The following is a 17,938-nucleotide window of genomic DNA, read 5'->3' on the forward strand; positions in this document are numbered from 1 at the left end:
AAAGGGATGCTATTGTGGCAGCTAATTGAGCTCTTGGATGGTGTTTGAATCAGTTACCAGGTTACCTGTGCCTCTCTCCTCTCAGTCATTTTCTTTTCCTTTCTCTTCTCTACACTTTCCCACTGACTACACACATGATGCCAATTCCCCTAACAGCCCTATAGGTGTTTACAGTGCCCACTCCCATGAACTGTGCTAAGAAAAGCTAGGCTCTATGACTGCCAATCTGTTGTAAAAGAACATCACAAATTAAACATGCAAATTTTTAAAATAATTGAAAAAAGTCACACAACAAATAATTTTTAAAACAACATAAGATAAAATATACAATAGTTACCTGTGAAGAAGCAAATGCTCTAAAGCTTACGGCTAGGATGCCATCAGACCACTCATGAGATACTAAGTCAAACTGTCCATATAGTTGACCCATAGTTATTGACTTGGGATTTATAACAGTAATTTGAACCTTATTTTCTTCCATCAATCCCTTGATGCAAAAAAAAAAAAAAGTTTACATCATACATAGAATACATATGTCCAACTCTGTACTGTATTTTCCTCAAGGGATGGAAAGTAGTCCATTAAAACAAAGATGATGGTATAGGGGGTTGGTTGTATGAGAACTGGCATTTCTAGCTTGAATTATTCCTTCTATGGGATTACTGTATCTCAGAAAAAAGTCTAAGGAATGACTCGCTCATAAACCAGCATTCATTCTAAGTCACCAGCCTTCTGGTGGTTTAACCAAGTGGACCTTAATTTCCTCCAGTCCCCCAGGATTAACTGAGACCCATGAAGGGATTCTGCCCTAAGTATATACATCCCTTGGGTCAATAGCAGCTGGCTCAGTTATGGAGCAGACAAAAATCTGTCAACATCAGGAGTGAAGGACCATATGGCTAGATACTGTTGAGATAGCATTACTTAGGATGGTGAGTCTAACAACAAGCTGCCCTCCAAAAAATGCACTCAGCCATATGCTCTGAAAAAAAAAAACAATCTGCATGCTTAGGCTGGAGTGGCATAAATAACCAGAAATGAGTAGGTTTTTCCCACTCTAGCTTGGCTAGAGCCATAGGCCAAAGAAAATAAGATAAGATTTTTTAAAAAGCAAATAAAAATTTCTATACTTGAGTTGAAAAAAATCAGCTTTATAAGTGTAAGATGAAAGAGGTATAACAAGGTAAAAGATCCAATAAACTACACATCGAACTGTAACTATGAGTGAATCATGTAACATGGCAGCTACAAATACTAATAATGCTAATGCCTTCTTATAGATTCCGCTCATCTGACTATCCCTGGCCAAGCTCTTAAGACACAACAGAGTCCAAGAAGCTTTTTAAGAGTATCAAGTTAGACATAACACAAAACAGGAAACAAAAATAAAATATACAAATACAGAAAAACAAGATTTTCAAAGATTAAGCTCTAAGAATTTATTAGCAATTATCTAAGATTTCAGTCTATGCCTTATGGTGAATTCACGTTTCTTCTTTCTTCCAATTGAATTTTAAACACCTAGTCCACAATACCACATTTTCTTCCCATACTGACTGCTGGGAAAAACAGAAGCTTTCCACCTTTCAAATGCCCTTCCTTTATTTGGCCCTCTCCCTCAATATATTAAGCTTTTGCTTCCTTATCTCTTATCTCCCATTCCTTGGCAGAAGGGCATTCACAAATCATAAACATCCAGATACCACAAAACCTTGGAAATCTTTGTCTTGCATCTGATGCTAATTGAAGTCAACAAACAGACAGGACTTGGAAATACAGTTTTGTTTCTTCATGAACAGCTTTATCCAATTTAATGCAAAGACTCTGAGCCAAGCCATCATATAACTCACCCCTGGTTCAATAAATTAAAAGGTACTAATTTGCACAGCAAATGCCAGCTCATATTGCTCCTAAAGTGCCAATTACTTCTTTAAGTCTATGACGTCTATGATACCACTCTACCTATCTAACCTTATATAATCATAAAATTTCACTCAGATTCATTTATATTTTTTAGTAAAACCCCTGAGCTTTTTTCTCAACCACTAGCTTGGCTCTAGTATTGCCTCTCTTTATACAGTCTCTTCTGCTGGTGGTAAATTCATCTCCAGTTATTTGAGGCAGCAGTCACATGAGATATGTTTTCTCTAAACCTAGTAATGGCCTCTGCCTCCCAGGATCTTTTAGGAGTCATCTTCCCCCAATGTAAGCACCTTGACAGCAGCGGCTGTCGTGTTTTTAACTTGTGTTTAAGTCCCAGTGCTGGGCATATGATAAGTATTTAACAAATGCTCCACCCATCTTCCTCTCTTTATAGATAAAAATATGTGTATTTCTATTTAAGAAATCCTTTTCAGTTTGCATTTGAGGAAAATGAGAAGCACAGATGTAAAGTTACTTGCTCAAGGTCACAAAGTTGGTCAGTGGAAGAACAAGGATTAGAGGCCGGGATTTCTGACTCCTAGGTAATACATCGTCTCTTTCACCAATTCCTGATGGGAATCTTTTGTGTAATCCAGGTTATATTCCTCAATAGCTACTGAATATACTATCATCATTGCCAACATCAAACTATTCATATTGTTTCTTTCGCCTAACTGTCATCTCTAAAGCAGAGATAATAGTCCTAACAGCACCTACAGAGTTGTTGTGAAATAATGTATGTAAGGTTTTTTACAAAAAAACCTTAAAGCATCACATATTAGTCAGACACTAGAATTACCATCTCATTATATCCATCTTGTTCTTAATTAACAACTCAAATTCTAACTATCCTTTAAGAACTTAAGAATTTAATTGTCCATATCATTAATTTGGGGCAACTAGGTGACACAGTGGGCAGAGCGCTGGGCCTGGAGTCAGGAAGACTTGAGTTCAAATCTGGTCTCAGATACTTACTAGCTGTGTGACCCTGGGCAAGTCACTTAACCCTATTTACCTCAGTTTCTTCATTTGAAAAGTGAACAGGAGAAGAAAATGAAAAACCTCTCCAGTATCTTTGCCAAGAAAACCTTGACGGGTCACAAAGAGTCAGACATGACCAAATGACTGAACTCTTTGAGCCTTGTATGTGTGTCTAGAATTAGCCTTGGTTTTGTGTGTCTAAACTATAAGTTCTTAGAAGGTGGTGTATCTTATACTTCTTCAGTATCCAGCACATTGTAACACACATAGCAGATGCTAAATTAATACATACTGAAGAAATACTGATGGAAGTTCTGAACATGAAGGGGGATCTACCAAAATGCTGCACTCATCTTTGTTTTGCTAATACATTGTTTATATCACAAAACACTTGCATCAAAAAAACCTTTGGTGAACTAATTTAGCTCATGAAATACTTACCTTTTCACAAATGTCATTCAAGGCACCAGCTAAAACTCGATATGCACTCGTCTTTCCTCCAAATGGCTCTCCAACAATCATAAAACCATGGCGTACAATCATCATTTCAAATATTTGTAGAATCTTCTCATAAAAGAATTTGGTCATTTGCAAATTCATTGCATCACAGTTATCTTTAATAGCTGCCATTAAATCATTGTAATCTGGTTTAGGCAACTTGACTCCAGGAAACAAATCTGAAGTAATTCCCTGTCAAGAGAATATTTCAATGTATATATTTATTATATTTTGTTGTGCACAAAGATGTTAAAATTTTGCTAATCATAATACCAAATATAAATAAAACCTTCAAATTCATGTAATATAAAAGTATTTTAACAATATATTTTAATAATGTGATAGCAGCATATTACCTAATTTAAAAGAAATGTATGCAAATGTATACATGAAAACAAATGCATGTGTGAGCCTCTAGGTATGGTGATATACATATTTTCAAAAAATCATAACCAATATACAACTGCCTTGGCATCATTCAGAAAGTTAACCATTTTAAATCCACAAAGATTATTTGACCAGTATTATTTTGCCCTGAAACACTTAAAATGATTTTTTTTAGATACTCAATGCCAAAACAATACGAATCTGCATTCTCGATTTGCTGGTATAACCTCTGTCCCAAAGCCCATTGGTATGTGACTCTCTCCTGCTTAGGGGAGATGAGGAGCAAGGTGGAGCTAATGAGAGATGACAGCTTCAGTTCTCAGCTAGTCCTTCCTTTGTGACCCATCAAACAGAACTTTCCTTCCCTTCAGCTATCCTAGGGAGAGTCTTCTTTGAGGAACAAGACAGCAGATATACAATTGCCAACATCACTTCAAATTAGTAAAGGAAGAGACTGTGGAAAGACAGACATGAGAGGAGCAGGCAGTCTCCGCCATGTTCTTGTCCCCAGCTTGCTACACTAGAGATTCCATGGAACGTCCCCTTGGGTGATTGGTTGAGCTAAGTTACATTGCTCCCAATGGGAGAGCTCCTTCACTCTGTGTTGTCCAGCGCAAAAAAAATAAAAAATAAAAAAAAAATAAATGAATGAATGAATAAATAAAATATATATATATATGTACGTACAACACATATTCTACTATGTATATGTATACCTTCTCTGATTTCTGTTTTGCTATGATTTGGATAAACGGGTTTTTTTGGTTATTCTGTGTTCATTGTAGAACTGGTATTAGGTGGGGAAAGTATCAAGCTTGAGGGTTCCCTTGTCCCCCAAATGACAAAGCAACAAAAAGCTAGATGGAACATAATCACATCCCCTAAATGAACACTATTTAAGGGGTCAGACAGATATACCTCTAGTCTAGCACCCCTCTCTCTAAGAAGAACAGAGGGGCCTCTGGCTCCAACCTTCTGCTTCCCCTCCTAGAAGGAATGAAAATCTTCCTTGGGAAAAGGTGGGTGAAGAAGTTAAGAATGTCTATTCTGCCTCCCTTTGAGCCAACTGAAGACAGCCTCTCACCACAGGTGGGCCTCTCTGCATACATGGGGCCCTCCTTCTAGTCCTTTCCTTACACTAGTAACTATAATTATCATATATTAATATCCCCACTTCTCCTCTAATGAAAACCATTCTTTCTTTGCTATGACAAATTAAGCTCTTGAAGAATGTAGAGCTAACCCTTCCTTAGTATAAAAACAGGAGAAGAAAGTCTTCTGTCTTTTTGGATTGCCCAAATTGTTTGCCCTTCTCCCTGGTCAGGATCATACTATTCAGACTGTGTGGTCTGATGACCCATAGGAAAACCTATAGTTTTGTAGTTTTTGAGAAGGCTAGTGATAGAATGTATGTAATATGTCTGTTATCTAAGAACTGGCCTAGCTAACTTCTGAGAGATGTTCAGCATCAGATTGACAGCAGAGCAATGATTTTTTCCTCTACAGTAAATCCCCAAGACCATCTAGCAAATCAGAGAAGCTTGCAACCTGTATTGCTGGAGGGAGTACTCATATCAATAAGATCACAGATCTCTGAAGTACTGAGGAAACAGGTGGGACCATGATGGCCTACTCTAATGTAATGGCCTGGTATCCCTGGAATTTGGAGCTGGCAATAGATAGCTACTTGAGCCCTACGTCTACTGAGAAACTCAGTGGTTGTTGCAGTATCAAGAAAAGTTGCTTTGATACTGGTTTTTAAATGTGGGTTTAGAAAGTACTTACTGTTCTGGTCCACTTCAAAATGGAAATGCTCTCAGCTCTTTCCTCAGCCATTTGACACATTTTTTAATAACTCCCTACATACAGAACAGACACTAGAATTCTGGTGTCTGAAGCAAATGCAGGCAGTAGAATGAGACAAAGGTCTATGATGAAGTAGATTTGAGACAAAAGTCAAGGAGACTGAAGAGGATGAAAAATATGAAGTTCCAGATGCTCAAAGGGAGAAGGAATTAAGATAGAGAAGACATTTAGCCAAATATCAAACTTATTGCAGAAGAGAGAGAATGACTTGGGATTTTTCAGGGGAAAAGGAAAGGGAATAAGCATTTATTTAGCTCCCACTTTGTGCCAGGCATTGTACTAAAACATTTACAAATATTACCTCATTCTTTTCTCACAATAACCCTATGAAGTAGATGCTATAATTATTCACGTTTTATAACTGAGGAAACTGAAACAGACAGTGGTTAAGTGACTTGCCCAGGATCACGCAACTAGTAAGTGCATAAGGTGGGTTTCAACTCAGGTCTTCTTATCTAGGCCCAGCACTCTTCTCACTATATATTTTTACAGGTGAAAGTATCAAGAATCAACACAGGAAGGTGTTCACTTTAAAGGAAGAGAGGAGGTGACACGGTGGATAGAGGCCTGGGCCTGGAATCAGGACAACCTGAGTTCAGATCCAGAGTCAGATACTTCACCCTGGACAAGTAACTCTATTTGCCTCAATTTCTTTATCTGTAAAATATGAGTAATAATGGCAAATGCCTCTCCCAATTGCTGTCAGGGTCAAATGAGATAACTCTAAAGCACAGTGGGGTTCAAGTCAGTTTGTTCTACAAGTCAGCTTGTTCTGCCAATGCTGTTGACTTCCCACCCCAGCCCCAACCCTTATGCTGCTGCAAGTCCCCCCGCCAGGTGAGAGGCAGTTTACCTTGATGGAAAGGTGGGGTCCCTGGGCAAAGTCCTGTTCTAACTCTACCTCTGCCTATCGACCAAACCTAAAATACAGGTAGTTAGGAAAAGCTGAGGAGTGCACATTTTGCATGAACTTCTCTCTTTCCTTAATTCTTCCTACTGAAATTAGAGGATGAGGGAAAGTAACATTATTTAAACTCTTATTATTCCGACATCTTTAGTCAACTTTTTCCAGTGTCTATTCCTGAAAAACATCAAGAGTGTCAAACCTAATTTTGTCTCACAAATTCGTATAAATTCCATTACATTTATCTAAAGAAATAAAAACAATTTTAATTTTCATTTTAGGATATTTTTCCTTAGTGTTAAACGATAGCTGAATCTCTATCTTAAAAAGTTTTTTTAAGCTTTAATATAAACCCTGCCAAAATTTTGCACCAAAGACCAGAAAATAAAATTATTCAATTCATAAATGACTTAAATTGCTGACTTCTATCTGATTCTATATAGTTGGGCATATAAAATAAAAAGATAGAACACTTTTTTTAGGTTCAAGTGGTTTTACAGAACAAGTACTACTTTTATTTGTTTTGTAAAATATCCAATATAGAGCATGTTGAAATGCTTGATAAGTGTAATATTATATGAATTTTAATGCATTATACAAATTAATGTTCTTACCTCAAAAAGTGGTAGATCATGGGACAAAAATTTTGGCAGATTCACATCTATGATGGATCTAAACAGCAAAATTTCTTCATTTTCATTTGGATATTTCAGCTAAAAATGAATTCATTATCATTTATTTAGCACATTAATTTTGATACTTTTAATGAGAACAGATTAGAAATTAGAGGCAAAATTTTAATTTTTAAATATTATCTTATTTTACTTTTGGATCAACTGAAGGATTACTATACATTTTCTACTTAGATATCTAGAACTCATTACAGACAGAATTTGTAGATTATTTTTATTTTATTTTAATTATCTTTATCTTTTTTTTCTTTTTTGGTTTCAAACCCATTCTCATTTTGGTGAAAGGAATTTCTCATGTAAAAACTTTCCCTGAAAGACTGTCTAGCATACTGAGAGTTTATGTAACTTGGTTAGTCCTATTTCCTAGGAGTTAAAAATATGGATTTATATGAATTTGAATGCAGCATCTTAAATTCAAGCTTTTTCTATTATTAAAAGTATTTCAATTGGCCTCAAAGCTGTCAACTTACCAAATGATCAAGAGAAATAAAAGAATTCCACCCATTCATTATGCCTATACTTTCCAATAATCTCTGGAAATATGAATATAAATCTATGATAAGGCTATTATCATTTCAGAAAGGTGATAGTCTTAAACAGCTGGTTGATGAATATATAATGTAGCTTTGGTATTGCCATCCAATTCTTTGTACTCCAAAAATTACTATGGATGACTCAATGTGCCTTACGAATAGAGTGAAAATTGGAACCAACTGATAATAGGTTTCTAGTACCCGGCATAGTGACTTGCATGAATGATGTTCATAACAGTTTGTTGAACTGATCCAAAAAAGATAAAGATTCACCTCTCTTCCATCCTTTACCATATTCCCATTTAATTAAAAACAACAGACATTTCTTTTAAAAGTGTCTGCTTTAAGGAGGAAGAATGAGGTAATAGAAAGCACACAGGGTTTAGATTTTTATGGGTTCAAATCCCAATGCTTCAAATTACTCCCTTGAGGAAGTCACAGATGCTTGGAGCCTGAGTTGCTTCATCTGTAAAATGAGAGGTTTAGATTAGGTGATCACTGAGATCTCAGTTCTAAAACATAATTTCCAAAGTGCTTTCCCTTATTATCTTGTGGTAGATTTTCAAAAAAACTTATCCAGCAGCTAGTATCCTACTGTTTAGTATTCTACCTTTCTGCCTATTCTTGGTCAAATTACTCATTCTAAGGGTCTTATATTGCTTGGTATTGAGTAACCTTGACTCATATCTTCTTCCTAAAGCCCTAAAAAATCTCAACAGCAGATTTTGTTCTTATTAAACCCCTTCATTACATCCAAACATCTGCTTGGCAAAGGATGATAAAATAAGATTATACAAAAAAACTGTTTGCTGCAGTTTCATACAATTATATCTATGCAGAATTTCATATTTCCCCACAATTTATGACAAAAATATAAACCTTAAAAATAACAGCAAGAACATGTTATGCTTAGAAAGTACTTGGTCATTGTAATTCAGATTTTGACGAAGAATGCTAGCACTTATTTACTGATGGACATTTGGTTCGGTAAATAAATAGTATATAAGATGAAATGTACTCTGAATTATATTTCACTTTGCCAAGCTATAATGCAATCTCGTCACTGTAGGTAAATCCAAATTATTTCTTCTAGTTGTTACTGTTTACTGGGAAAACAACAAACAAACAAGCCTTCCAGTTGAGAAAAGGTAATATGAAACAGTAATTTACCACTATATGCCAAAATTCTTAAGAACTTGATCATCTAGGATAAAAATGAGTGCAATTTCTTTTGATCTATCACTTAATAGCTTATGTACATAGGAATTCTTTCTGTAGTCACTAAACAATAAGAATCATGTTAGTGAATTTTGTAGCTACTATGGTTTATCCTTGAGCCGCCCTCCCCCAAAAGAAACCAATTAAGGTATAATTACATCATCACATGAAAGATTTTCAAGTTAAGGGGAAACAATTTAAAATCAATCAAACCTCATATCAATTTAATTATGATTAATTTCTTTTGTAAATATAATCCAAGCAAAAGTTATACGAACTCTACTCCCACATTTCCAACAGACTCCTTACCCCTCCTGTCTGGATGCCTCAATGGCATTTTAAAACCACTATGTGCAAGACCAAACTCATCTTCTTCCCCTTAACCAGCAATCCTCCTCATTTTATTTCTCTCAATAGTACCGCCATTCTCCTAGTTGTCCAGGCTTGAACCCTAGGCCACATCTTTTGGTGCTCCATATTGTTTAACCTATTCATCCAATTAGATGCTGAATCCTGTAGATTCTACACTGAAATGTCTTTCAATGCATCCATCCTTTCCATTTACATATCAACACACTATTCTGGTTTTGTTGTCTATCAAAGTACAATAGCTTAGACTACTAAGTGGTCTCTCAGACTCATCTCTCCTCCCTCTCTAATCTATTTTATGTACAGCTATCAGTTTAATCTTGTCGAAAGATTCCTTTGAAGATTCCTTGAGATTCCTGCTCAAAAATGCTCAATAGCTCCCTACTGCCTTTTAAATTAAGTCCAAAATTATTTGGCAATCAAGGCCTTCACAATCTGAATCTGATCATTCTTTTCTCGGTTCTCTCCCACTACTTGCTTAGGCATTTAGCCTTTCAGCTTGAGTGAACTTGATGATCCCCAAACATAGGTTGTGCTTTACTTGCTCTGTGATTGGCTCACGTTGTCCTCTTTGGCTGGAATGCACTGCTTCCCCCCAACCACCATCCCCATGTGGAAACGGTGTCTCCTCTGCTCCATCCCTTTCCTCCCCTGGTCTCCATGGCATCTTTTTGTGCCTCTTCCGTCTAGGAGCGTAGCTGTCTGTATACCTGGTTTATCCCAAAGGTTCCCATTCCCCAATCTAGTCTACTAGACTAGAAGCAATACAGTCTAGATCTAGAAAACCCCCAAAACAGTACTTTACATACTGGTAGGGTAGGAACTCAGTAAATATTTGTTGTATGAATGAATGAAAAAATGAAATATGCTTTATAAAAATAAGTCAACTGATAATTACATCTCCATGAATATATAATTAGCATACTGACTAGAATTGCATATATCCACTAATTATTAAAAATTCCCATAAAAACAAAATATATGTTACATGAATACCGAAAGGCCTCAAGACAATTACAAATACATTTTGCTTTTTACTACACATCCATTAATTTTGTATAAAACTAAAGGATACAAGTAATCAATGTCATTTATATTAATATAAGTTTTATATAAATAGAAAACTACAAAACAATTAAGTTTTTCTAAAATCATACAGATACCATTTATAATGTATGCAAAAACCGGAATGTTTCCAAGCAATGTAGGAATATTCCATCAATTTAGTGAAAAAGTTTGACTGTTTAAATTTTTTAGGTGTTTGAAATGACTGGCAAATTGATTTTCTGAAGAAGCAACTATCATGGCAGTGTGATTAAGTAATGTAATAATATTATGCAAGAAACACAGGGATGCCCTACCTTCAGATTACCAGCAGCAGTAAGCACTGACTTCACCGCTCTCATTCCATAGTCATAATGGTGTTGAGAAGACAGTTGCTCTGAACACAAGCGATAAGTAGCTACAATTTTTACTGACAGGGGTCGAGCCGTAACAAAACCACAGGAATAAAGGACGATTTCTGCGATCATGGCGTAGTCAGGCACCATCATTGCTACTGTTCTAAAGAGAGCCTAGTAGAGAAATAATCATATATTTTAAAATAGATAATCAGAAATATAATTCTCTTTAATATTTACCAAATTAATGAAATGGGTCATTACATATTTTGCAATAGTACAATCTGCATTAAAGTCTTTTCAGTCAACGTAGTGACAATTTTAAAAATTGAAAGAAAAAATTATTCTATCATGTTAGTGAAATGAGAAATAAGGCTTCACTTCTTTTCTTAAAAGGCATACATTTTACAAATTTAAGATTAAAAATTTTTGCAATTATACTTTTGATTACTTATTAGTTCATCATGAAATTAACTTATAGATCAACATGGTTATCAATAATGGGAGATAGGGTGGAAAGGAGAATAAAAAATGAACTACAGTAAATACTTAGAAATAGAGAGTTCTGCAAAATCCATTCCTTACCTGAAGGGAGAAATACTGACTGCATTCCTCCGTTATGATCTTACATTTACTTTACTAGGGAAACATATGGTATATAATTTTATATATGTGTGTGTACATATATAGATACATACATATATATAAATATATCTATATATTCCAATAGAATGTTGGCTTCTAGTGGCATGGGTTGCTTTATTTTTGTCTTTCTGTCTTCAGCACTTACATGATGCTTAGTAGATAGGAAGTGTTTAATCAGTGTTTATTTGATTGATAAATCAGCTAGGGTCAAATACTATATTAAAGATGAGCATATGGAACCCTCCTGAGTTCTACTTAGGAATCTCCTATTTGCTATCAGCCCAATAACCATGCTAATAATAATAAAAATAATATCTAACATTTATTTTTCACTTTAAGGTTTGCCAACCCCATTACAAATCTTATCTCAGATAATCATCACCATAATCTTGGGAAGTATGTGCTATTATTATCCCCATTTTGCAACTGAAGAAACTGAGGCAGGCAGAGGTTAAGTGACTTGCCCAGGGTCATACACCAAATATGTATGTCTGAGGCTGGATTTTAACCCAGGTCTTCCTGACTCCAGGTTCAGAGGCTTCAGCCACTGTGCCACCTAACTGTTTTTATATAATAAGAGGACCATTAACCAAGCAAGGCAACTATAAAAGTGTGCATACAGGGAAATATTCTAAAATAATCATGTTGAGGTCCTGGGGAGATGGCACAGTGAGAGGTTGTCTAGGGAATTTTCCATCACCACATTAAAAAACACAACTGAAAAGCAAACGTAACACAGCATTGACAAAAACACAAATGAGAGAACCCACCACAGCTGGTTTTTAAAGAAAAAATAACTGAAGATCAACTCACTGGCTCATGACTGTGTTACAACCTCCTCTGCTCACCCTTATCTCCCTTTATAACCTTTCCTTGCTGACTTTGGAGGTACTGTGAACCTCAAAAACCTCATGGCTCCTATAATTGTAAGCACCCCACTTTTAAAATTAACCCCTTTGAATGTTCCTTGGTGGTAATAGGGTCAGTTGAGGTCAATAAAATCAGACCATCTCTAAAGCTTTAGAAGAAGGTAAGAGGGCAAGCATAGAAGAATGTGGACCCTGGGAGAAAAGAAAGTATAGGAAAAAGGACACCAGAAATTCAAAGTTGAATAAAATTCATTAATATAGAGAAAAAAAACCCAGAAGGAGTGAAAAGAAGAGGGATACATCTCAGTGCCAAGGCTGCTAGAAGCATCCCACTCAGTGTCCTTGGGGATCCTCTCCTGACCCCATGATGACTAACTCCCTGGGACCAGTTAAGAATTGAAGCAAGTCAGTTGGAAAATGGATCATTGACCCTAGAAAAACAGAACTGGTAATGAGAAAGTATAGGTACAATTTTAGTAGCCAAAGTCTCCTTATAGCACTTTCCCAATTGATCACCCTCACACCTTGAGGGAATCAGATCTCATCCAGTCCTAAATGTCTAAAAATAAACAGAATAGCAGTAAGAGAAGAGCCAGCGATAGAAGAGAGAGATAACAGCAGTTACCCTTTTGAAGGTAAACACATTTTCAGCAAAGACATCACAGAAAAACATCACACAAAAGCTGAGTGAGGAGAAGTGAAAAAGCATTTGAAGAAAAGATCCATCCCAATGCTTAGCAAGCAAGTGTATAACAACAAAGGAAACTGAGTCAAAATCACTTGGAAAAAAAGTGAAGATATAATAATAAATTCATCAAGGCTTCTACACCTCAGAAATGACAATGGAACAGCTCTAAGAACCTCTAGATTGGTTCAGCTGATTAATTTAAAAATCAAGTGGAAATATTAAAGAAATAAAGAAATTAGAGCTCTTTAGAAAGAAATCAGCAGATCTAACCTAGGGCTAGTGAACTTAGAAAAAAAGACAGAAATGCTTGTAATGGTCATTTAAATGGGAAGTTCTTTCCCATTCATTAATAGGCCCATGTGACCTGCTTCAATCACATGGAAGCCTAAGTCACATGTGGTAGGAGGAACTTGCTGAGTGGTGGAATAGGAAGGGTGGCGCAGAATTGGAAGAAAGTGAGTGAGAGCAGTTGGAGGGAGGGAGGAGAGTACACAGGTAAGCAGATGGCTAGGCTCATGAGTGTTTGGATGGGGAAAAGAAGAGAGGCTTAGGAATGGCTTTGTCCCCTGCAGGGCTAATGTGTATTGACTTCTTGGTTACTATGATGGATTTGGCTTTCTGGTGTTGGGATTTGGCTTTCTGGTATTTGAATAAATAGAATAAATGTTTTTCTTCTGCCTTCTATATGAAGAGTCTGTTATATACTTCGTGACTCAGAACTATGCCAACATATTCATAGTCACTCTCAGTGTTGTGAATATTGCCTGAGCACTACAATGCTCTAGAACAGTAGATTCTTTGAAGATAAAAAGTCATAATTGGAATGCAAAAATGAAGCAGAGGAATAAGAGGATAAATAAAGAGCAAGTATGAAAGAAAGCACATGCTCTAAAGAACAAGATCACTGAACCTGAAAAGATAACCTGAAGATTATAGGGCTTCCAGGAAAACATTATCAATAGAAAACTCAGACATCATCCTCCAAAAAAATCATTCAGAAATTTTGCCAAGAAATGCTAAAAGCAAATGACAAAATTTTGAATCTAGAGAATTCACAAAATAACCAAAGGAAAAACCCCAAATTTAAATCACCAAGAAAAAGTGTGGTCAAATTTCAGACCTTACTGCATTAAAGAAAAAAAAAAGTTTCCATCAGCAAGGGAAAAAAATGCACCAAACTCTAGGGAGAAATAACCAGAATACCACAGAATCACTCCATAATTATGACATCAAAGGAAAAAATGGAGCATGCTTTTTGTGAAGAGTGAAGGCCATGATGCAATTTTTCCCAAGGTGAAATATCCTAGGAATTATCCTGTGAATTCATTAGTGTAGGAAACTACCTGGTGAAGAAATTCCTTCTGCCAATACAAGTTGTCCCTTCTTTGCAATTTAGAGTCTTCAAAAATTGCCTAGGATGCTGAGAGACAGGTGATTTGTACATGATCAGACAGTCATTAGGTATCAGAGGTAGGACTTTTAAACCCCAGTCATGATGGCTTTGAGGCCCAACTCTCCGAGTACTACACCATGCTCCCTTTCACTAAAAAGGAAGAATTCTAAATACTCCTTCAAAAGAATGCAGAGCTGAACAAATTCTTCGAAATATAATTGATCAAACAGTAGGAAGCTTTTGACAGAAATGCAATGTTTATTTTCTTATTTTTGTCTAGGGCTACACAGGGTCACGAATGTGAGCTGCAGAACATTTGTTTGATTTTCTTTTTAACAGAAGCACATATTGAATAACAATAAGAGTTAAGAAAAATAGCTAACATTTATATAGCACCTACCATAAGCTAGACACTGTGCTAAATACTTTACATGTACTACGTTATTTGGCCTTCACAACAATCCTGGGAGGTACATGCTACCATTATCCACATTTTACAGAGGAGGAAACTGAGGCAAGCAGAGGTTAAGTGACTTGCTCAAGGTCACAAAGCTATTAAATATCTAAGACTGGACTTGAACTCGTCTTCCTGACTCCAGGCCCAGAGCTCTAACCAGAGTACCACTTTGGGCTAGAGAATGTAACTGAATATGGTAGAAGCAATACCCTAACCTCTCCCACTATGCAGGAACTAGTTTGCGCTTAAAAGATAATGAGATATTTCTTGAGACTTAGTTGGCTCCGGGTACGAATGATTCAGACCCTTAACGTTACTTTCTTATTCCCTGGTTATAAAGAAAGAAGCCACAAAGAGCTAGACGAACTCTGAGAGACTTGGCTGGTGGGTCACAATGGGAGCTTTGCTCAGCCGAGTCAATTCAGAGAGTTCTTAATGCTTGTCCTTGTGAAATCTTCCCATTCCATTGCTAAGTCTCTTTTTTTCTTAACTACTGAATGACTTAAAAGTCGCTTTTTATTCTAGTATTGAACCCAACCAACCAAAGTACTGATCTGAATCAGGCCCTGTACAGTAAAACACAGTAACACAGTAAAACAGTAAAAACTAAGAGAGTAACTAGGGAAGTGAGTAAATATTTCAGGGGAAAAACTCCTCTCTTCATTAATAAATCCATATTGCATATGAGATACTTCTTAGAGAGGGAAAAGAGGGTGTGAGGCAAGGGGCTTAAGGACTAAGAGCAAAAATGTATATAAGAGAGTAGAAAAAAAGATTCATGTTCAAAGGGAAGTGGCATGACATAAAAATGGGTAAATGATAAAAATACAAAGATCGAAGGCAGAGCCTCCAAAATACAATTACTATTTTTCTAGCAGAAAGTTTCTACTTTCCCTCTATTATCTGATACCTTATTGAGAATTAGCACTCCTGGGAACAGAGAATCCAAGAAGGAATAAAGGAGTCTAAAAAGGGCCAAAAGAGAACTTGATTTCTTGGAAAGGGCATTGCAAATTAATTTCTCTGAAGCAGAGTGAATGAGGAGGGTAGGGAGCATTAGGTGCCATATTCTGATTTGGTAAATGGAAAGGCAAGATAAGCACTAGAAAAAAACCAGAAATGTAAACCTGAGGATATTGGGATTGTGCAGGTAATGGAGGGTTAGAGGGTTGGAGGAAGGTGATTTGAGTTGAGGATATTAGGTTCAGATTAGTGTAAGCAAACTGTGGCATAAAATTATGGTGATCTGAGAAAAATGGTAAGGGGTGTGTGTGTGTGTGTGTGTGTGTGTGTGTGTGTCTGTGTGTGTGTGTGTGTGTGTGTGTGTGTAACGAAGAAAACAAAAACTTGAAAATAATGCCCTAAATGAGAGTAAATTCCTTAATAAAAAGAAAAAAAAGTAATAAAATTCAAGAATTTTCTACATGAAACATTTAAAACATGGTGATGCAGTGAAAATGAAAATAGAACAAAATCAATTATGCTTCAGAAAACTTTAAAAACAGAAATTTAAATAATGACATCAGATGAGATAATACTGAGAAAGTCAAGAGACACAAATGGGGGAACTACATTATTCTTAAAGGTACCACGATGATAAATAAACAATATTCAATGAATATATACCAAAAAGGATCTAGGTTCTTAAAAGGGACATAAGTTAAACTGCAAAAAATAATCAATAATAACTGATATTAATAGACTTCAATGTCCATCCTTCAGAGCCAAATAAATTCAATAAGAAGATAAATAAAAACTCTACAAAACTTAATTTGCATAAAAATATTTAACTGACCTACCGAAATTTCTAAATGGGAACACTTTAGAATAAACATATATTTCCTTGTAGTCTATGACCCTTTTATTGAAAGAAGTTAATGATATATTGAGGTATAAAGAATTTATGAAAAAGGCAAAAATGCAGACAAATAATATAGATTATTTAAAAACATGTGTATATATGTATATGAATACACACACACACACACACACATATACACACTATATCTCTGATTTCCTTGCAGTGGGCAGTTCCTAGTGAGGAATTCCTTCTAATGCAGATCATCTTGTGCTCTGCAATTTAGCCTTTGCATATTGCATGGGCTACTAAGAGGTAAAATAACTTGCACAGGATCACATCCAGTATGTGTCAGAAATACATTTGAACCCAGGTTTTTCAGACTTTAAGGTCGGCTTTCTAATCATATAATTATTTTACTTAACACATAAAGCACCTTTTTGACAAAATGCAACACTTATTTATATAAAAACCCTAAAAGTAAAGCCATGGGAAGCCTCTTCTTTAAGAACTCTGATCAATTCAATGACCAAATCATGATCCCAGTGAACCCATTCATGATGAAATATAATATCTACTCAACTCCAGACAGAGTATAGACTCACTTTTTTTTTTTTTTGACATAGCCACAGAATTCAGGGTGGGAAACCTGCAGCCTCGAGGGCCCTCTAGGTCCTCAAGTGCAGCCCTTTGATTAAATCCAAATTTCTATTCAAATGGCTGCACTTGAGGACTAAATGGGTCACACATGCCCTGAGGTTGCAGGCTCCCCAACTCTGCAGATGCTTTGCTTATGTATACATGTTTGTTACAAGACCTTTGCTTTTCTTTCTTTTTCACAGGGGGTTGGGGAAAAGGAGAGTAGGTAAACTTTGGTTAATTTAAAATATATAATTTAATTTTAAAAAAGAAACTCTGGGTCAAAGAGTTTAGATATTTTCATCAATGTCTCACTATCATTCCTCCCAATAATTTTTGGTCTCAGGTTATTATTTTTAATTCTCCTTATGCTAGACATAATATTTCTACTATGTTCCTTAAACTGTATTTTTAAAAATTTCATTAAATAGCCTTCTTGCTAGAGTACAAGCACAGTAAATAGCATGGAGCAAATGAACATAAAATGGATGAAACCATTCTTCCTTCCATACCTTCAGATTATCTGGTAGCTCTGAACGCCCAGCATATCCTGGGTTCATAGTTATAAAAACAGCACAAGTTGGGTCAAGTTTTAATTCAGTTCCTTCAAACATTAGTATATCACAGCCTGTATTAATGCCTGCAGGTAAGAGAAAACAAAATATTTTTGATACATTA

At 35.9% G+C, this 17,938-nt stretch overlaps 1 protein-coding gene and 1 long non-coding RNA gene across 4 annotated transcripts in view; one reads left to right on the top strand and one right to left on the bottom strand.

Moving 5' to 3' along the window:
* The window catches only part of DNAH7 (dynein axonemal heavy chain 7), a 282,757-nt gene that overhangs the window by 152,869 nt on the left and 111,950 nt on the right, over window positions 1-17,938 (bottom strand). For all 3 annotated transcript variants that reach the window (XR_011967739.1, XM_072612713.1, XM_072612714.1), the window contains 5 exons: window positions 17,773-17,900; window positions 10,733-10,945; window positions 7,174-7,272; window positions 3,346-3,594; window positions 338-487 (listed from right to left, as the gene is read on the bottom strand). Coding sequence is in view for 2 of the 3 variants with exons in the window: in XM_072612713.1 (XP_072468814.1) it covers window positions 338-487; window positions 3,346-3,594; window positions 7,174-7,272; window positions 10,733-10,945; window positions 17,773-17,900 (839 nt within the window). In the remaining variant the exon portion in view is untranslated. The remainder of the gene's footprint in view (window positions 1-337; window positions 488-3,345; window positions 3,595-7,173; window positions 7,273-10,732; window positions 10,946-17,772; window positions 17,901-17,938) is intronic.
* The window catches only part of LOC140506029 (uncharacterized), a 121,934-nt gene that overhangs the window by 100,762 nt on the left and 3,234 nt on the right, over window positions 1-17,938 (top strand). The window lies entirely within an intron of this gene.

Source organism: Notamacropus eugenii, chromosome 5, assembly GCF_028372415.1.
Source record: "Notamacropus eugenii isolate mMacEug1 chromosome 5, mMacEug1.pri_v2, whole genome shotgun sequence".
Lineage (NCBI taxonomy): Eukaryota > Metazoa > Chordata > Mammalia > Diprotodontia > Macropodidae > Notamacropus > Notamacropus eugenii.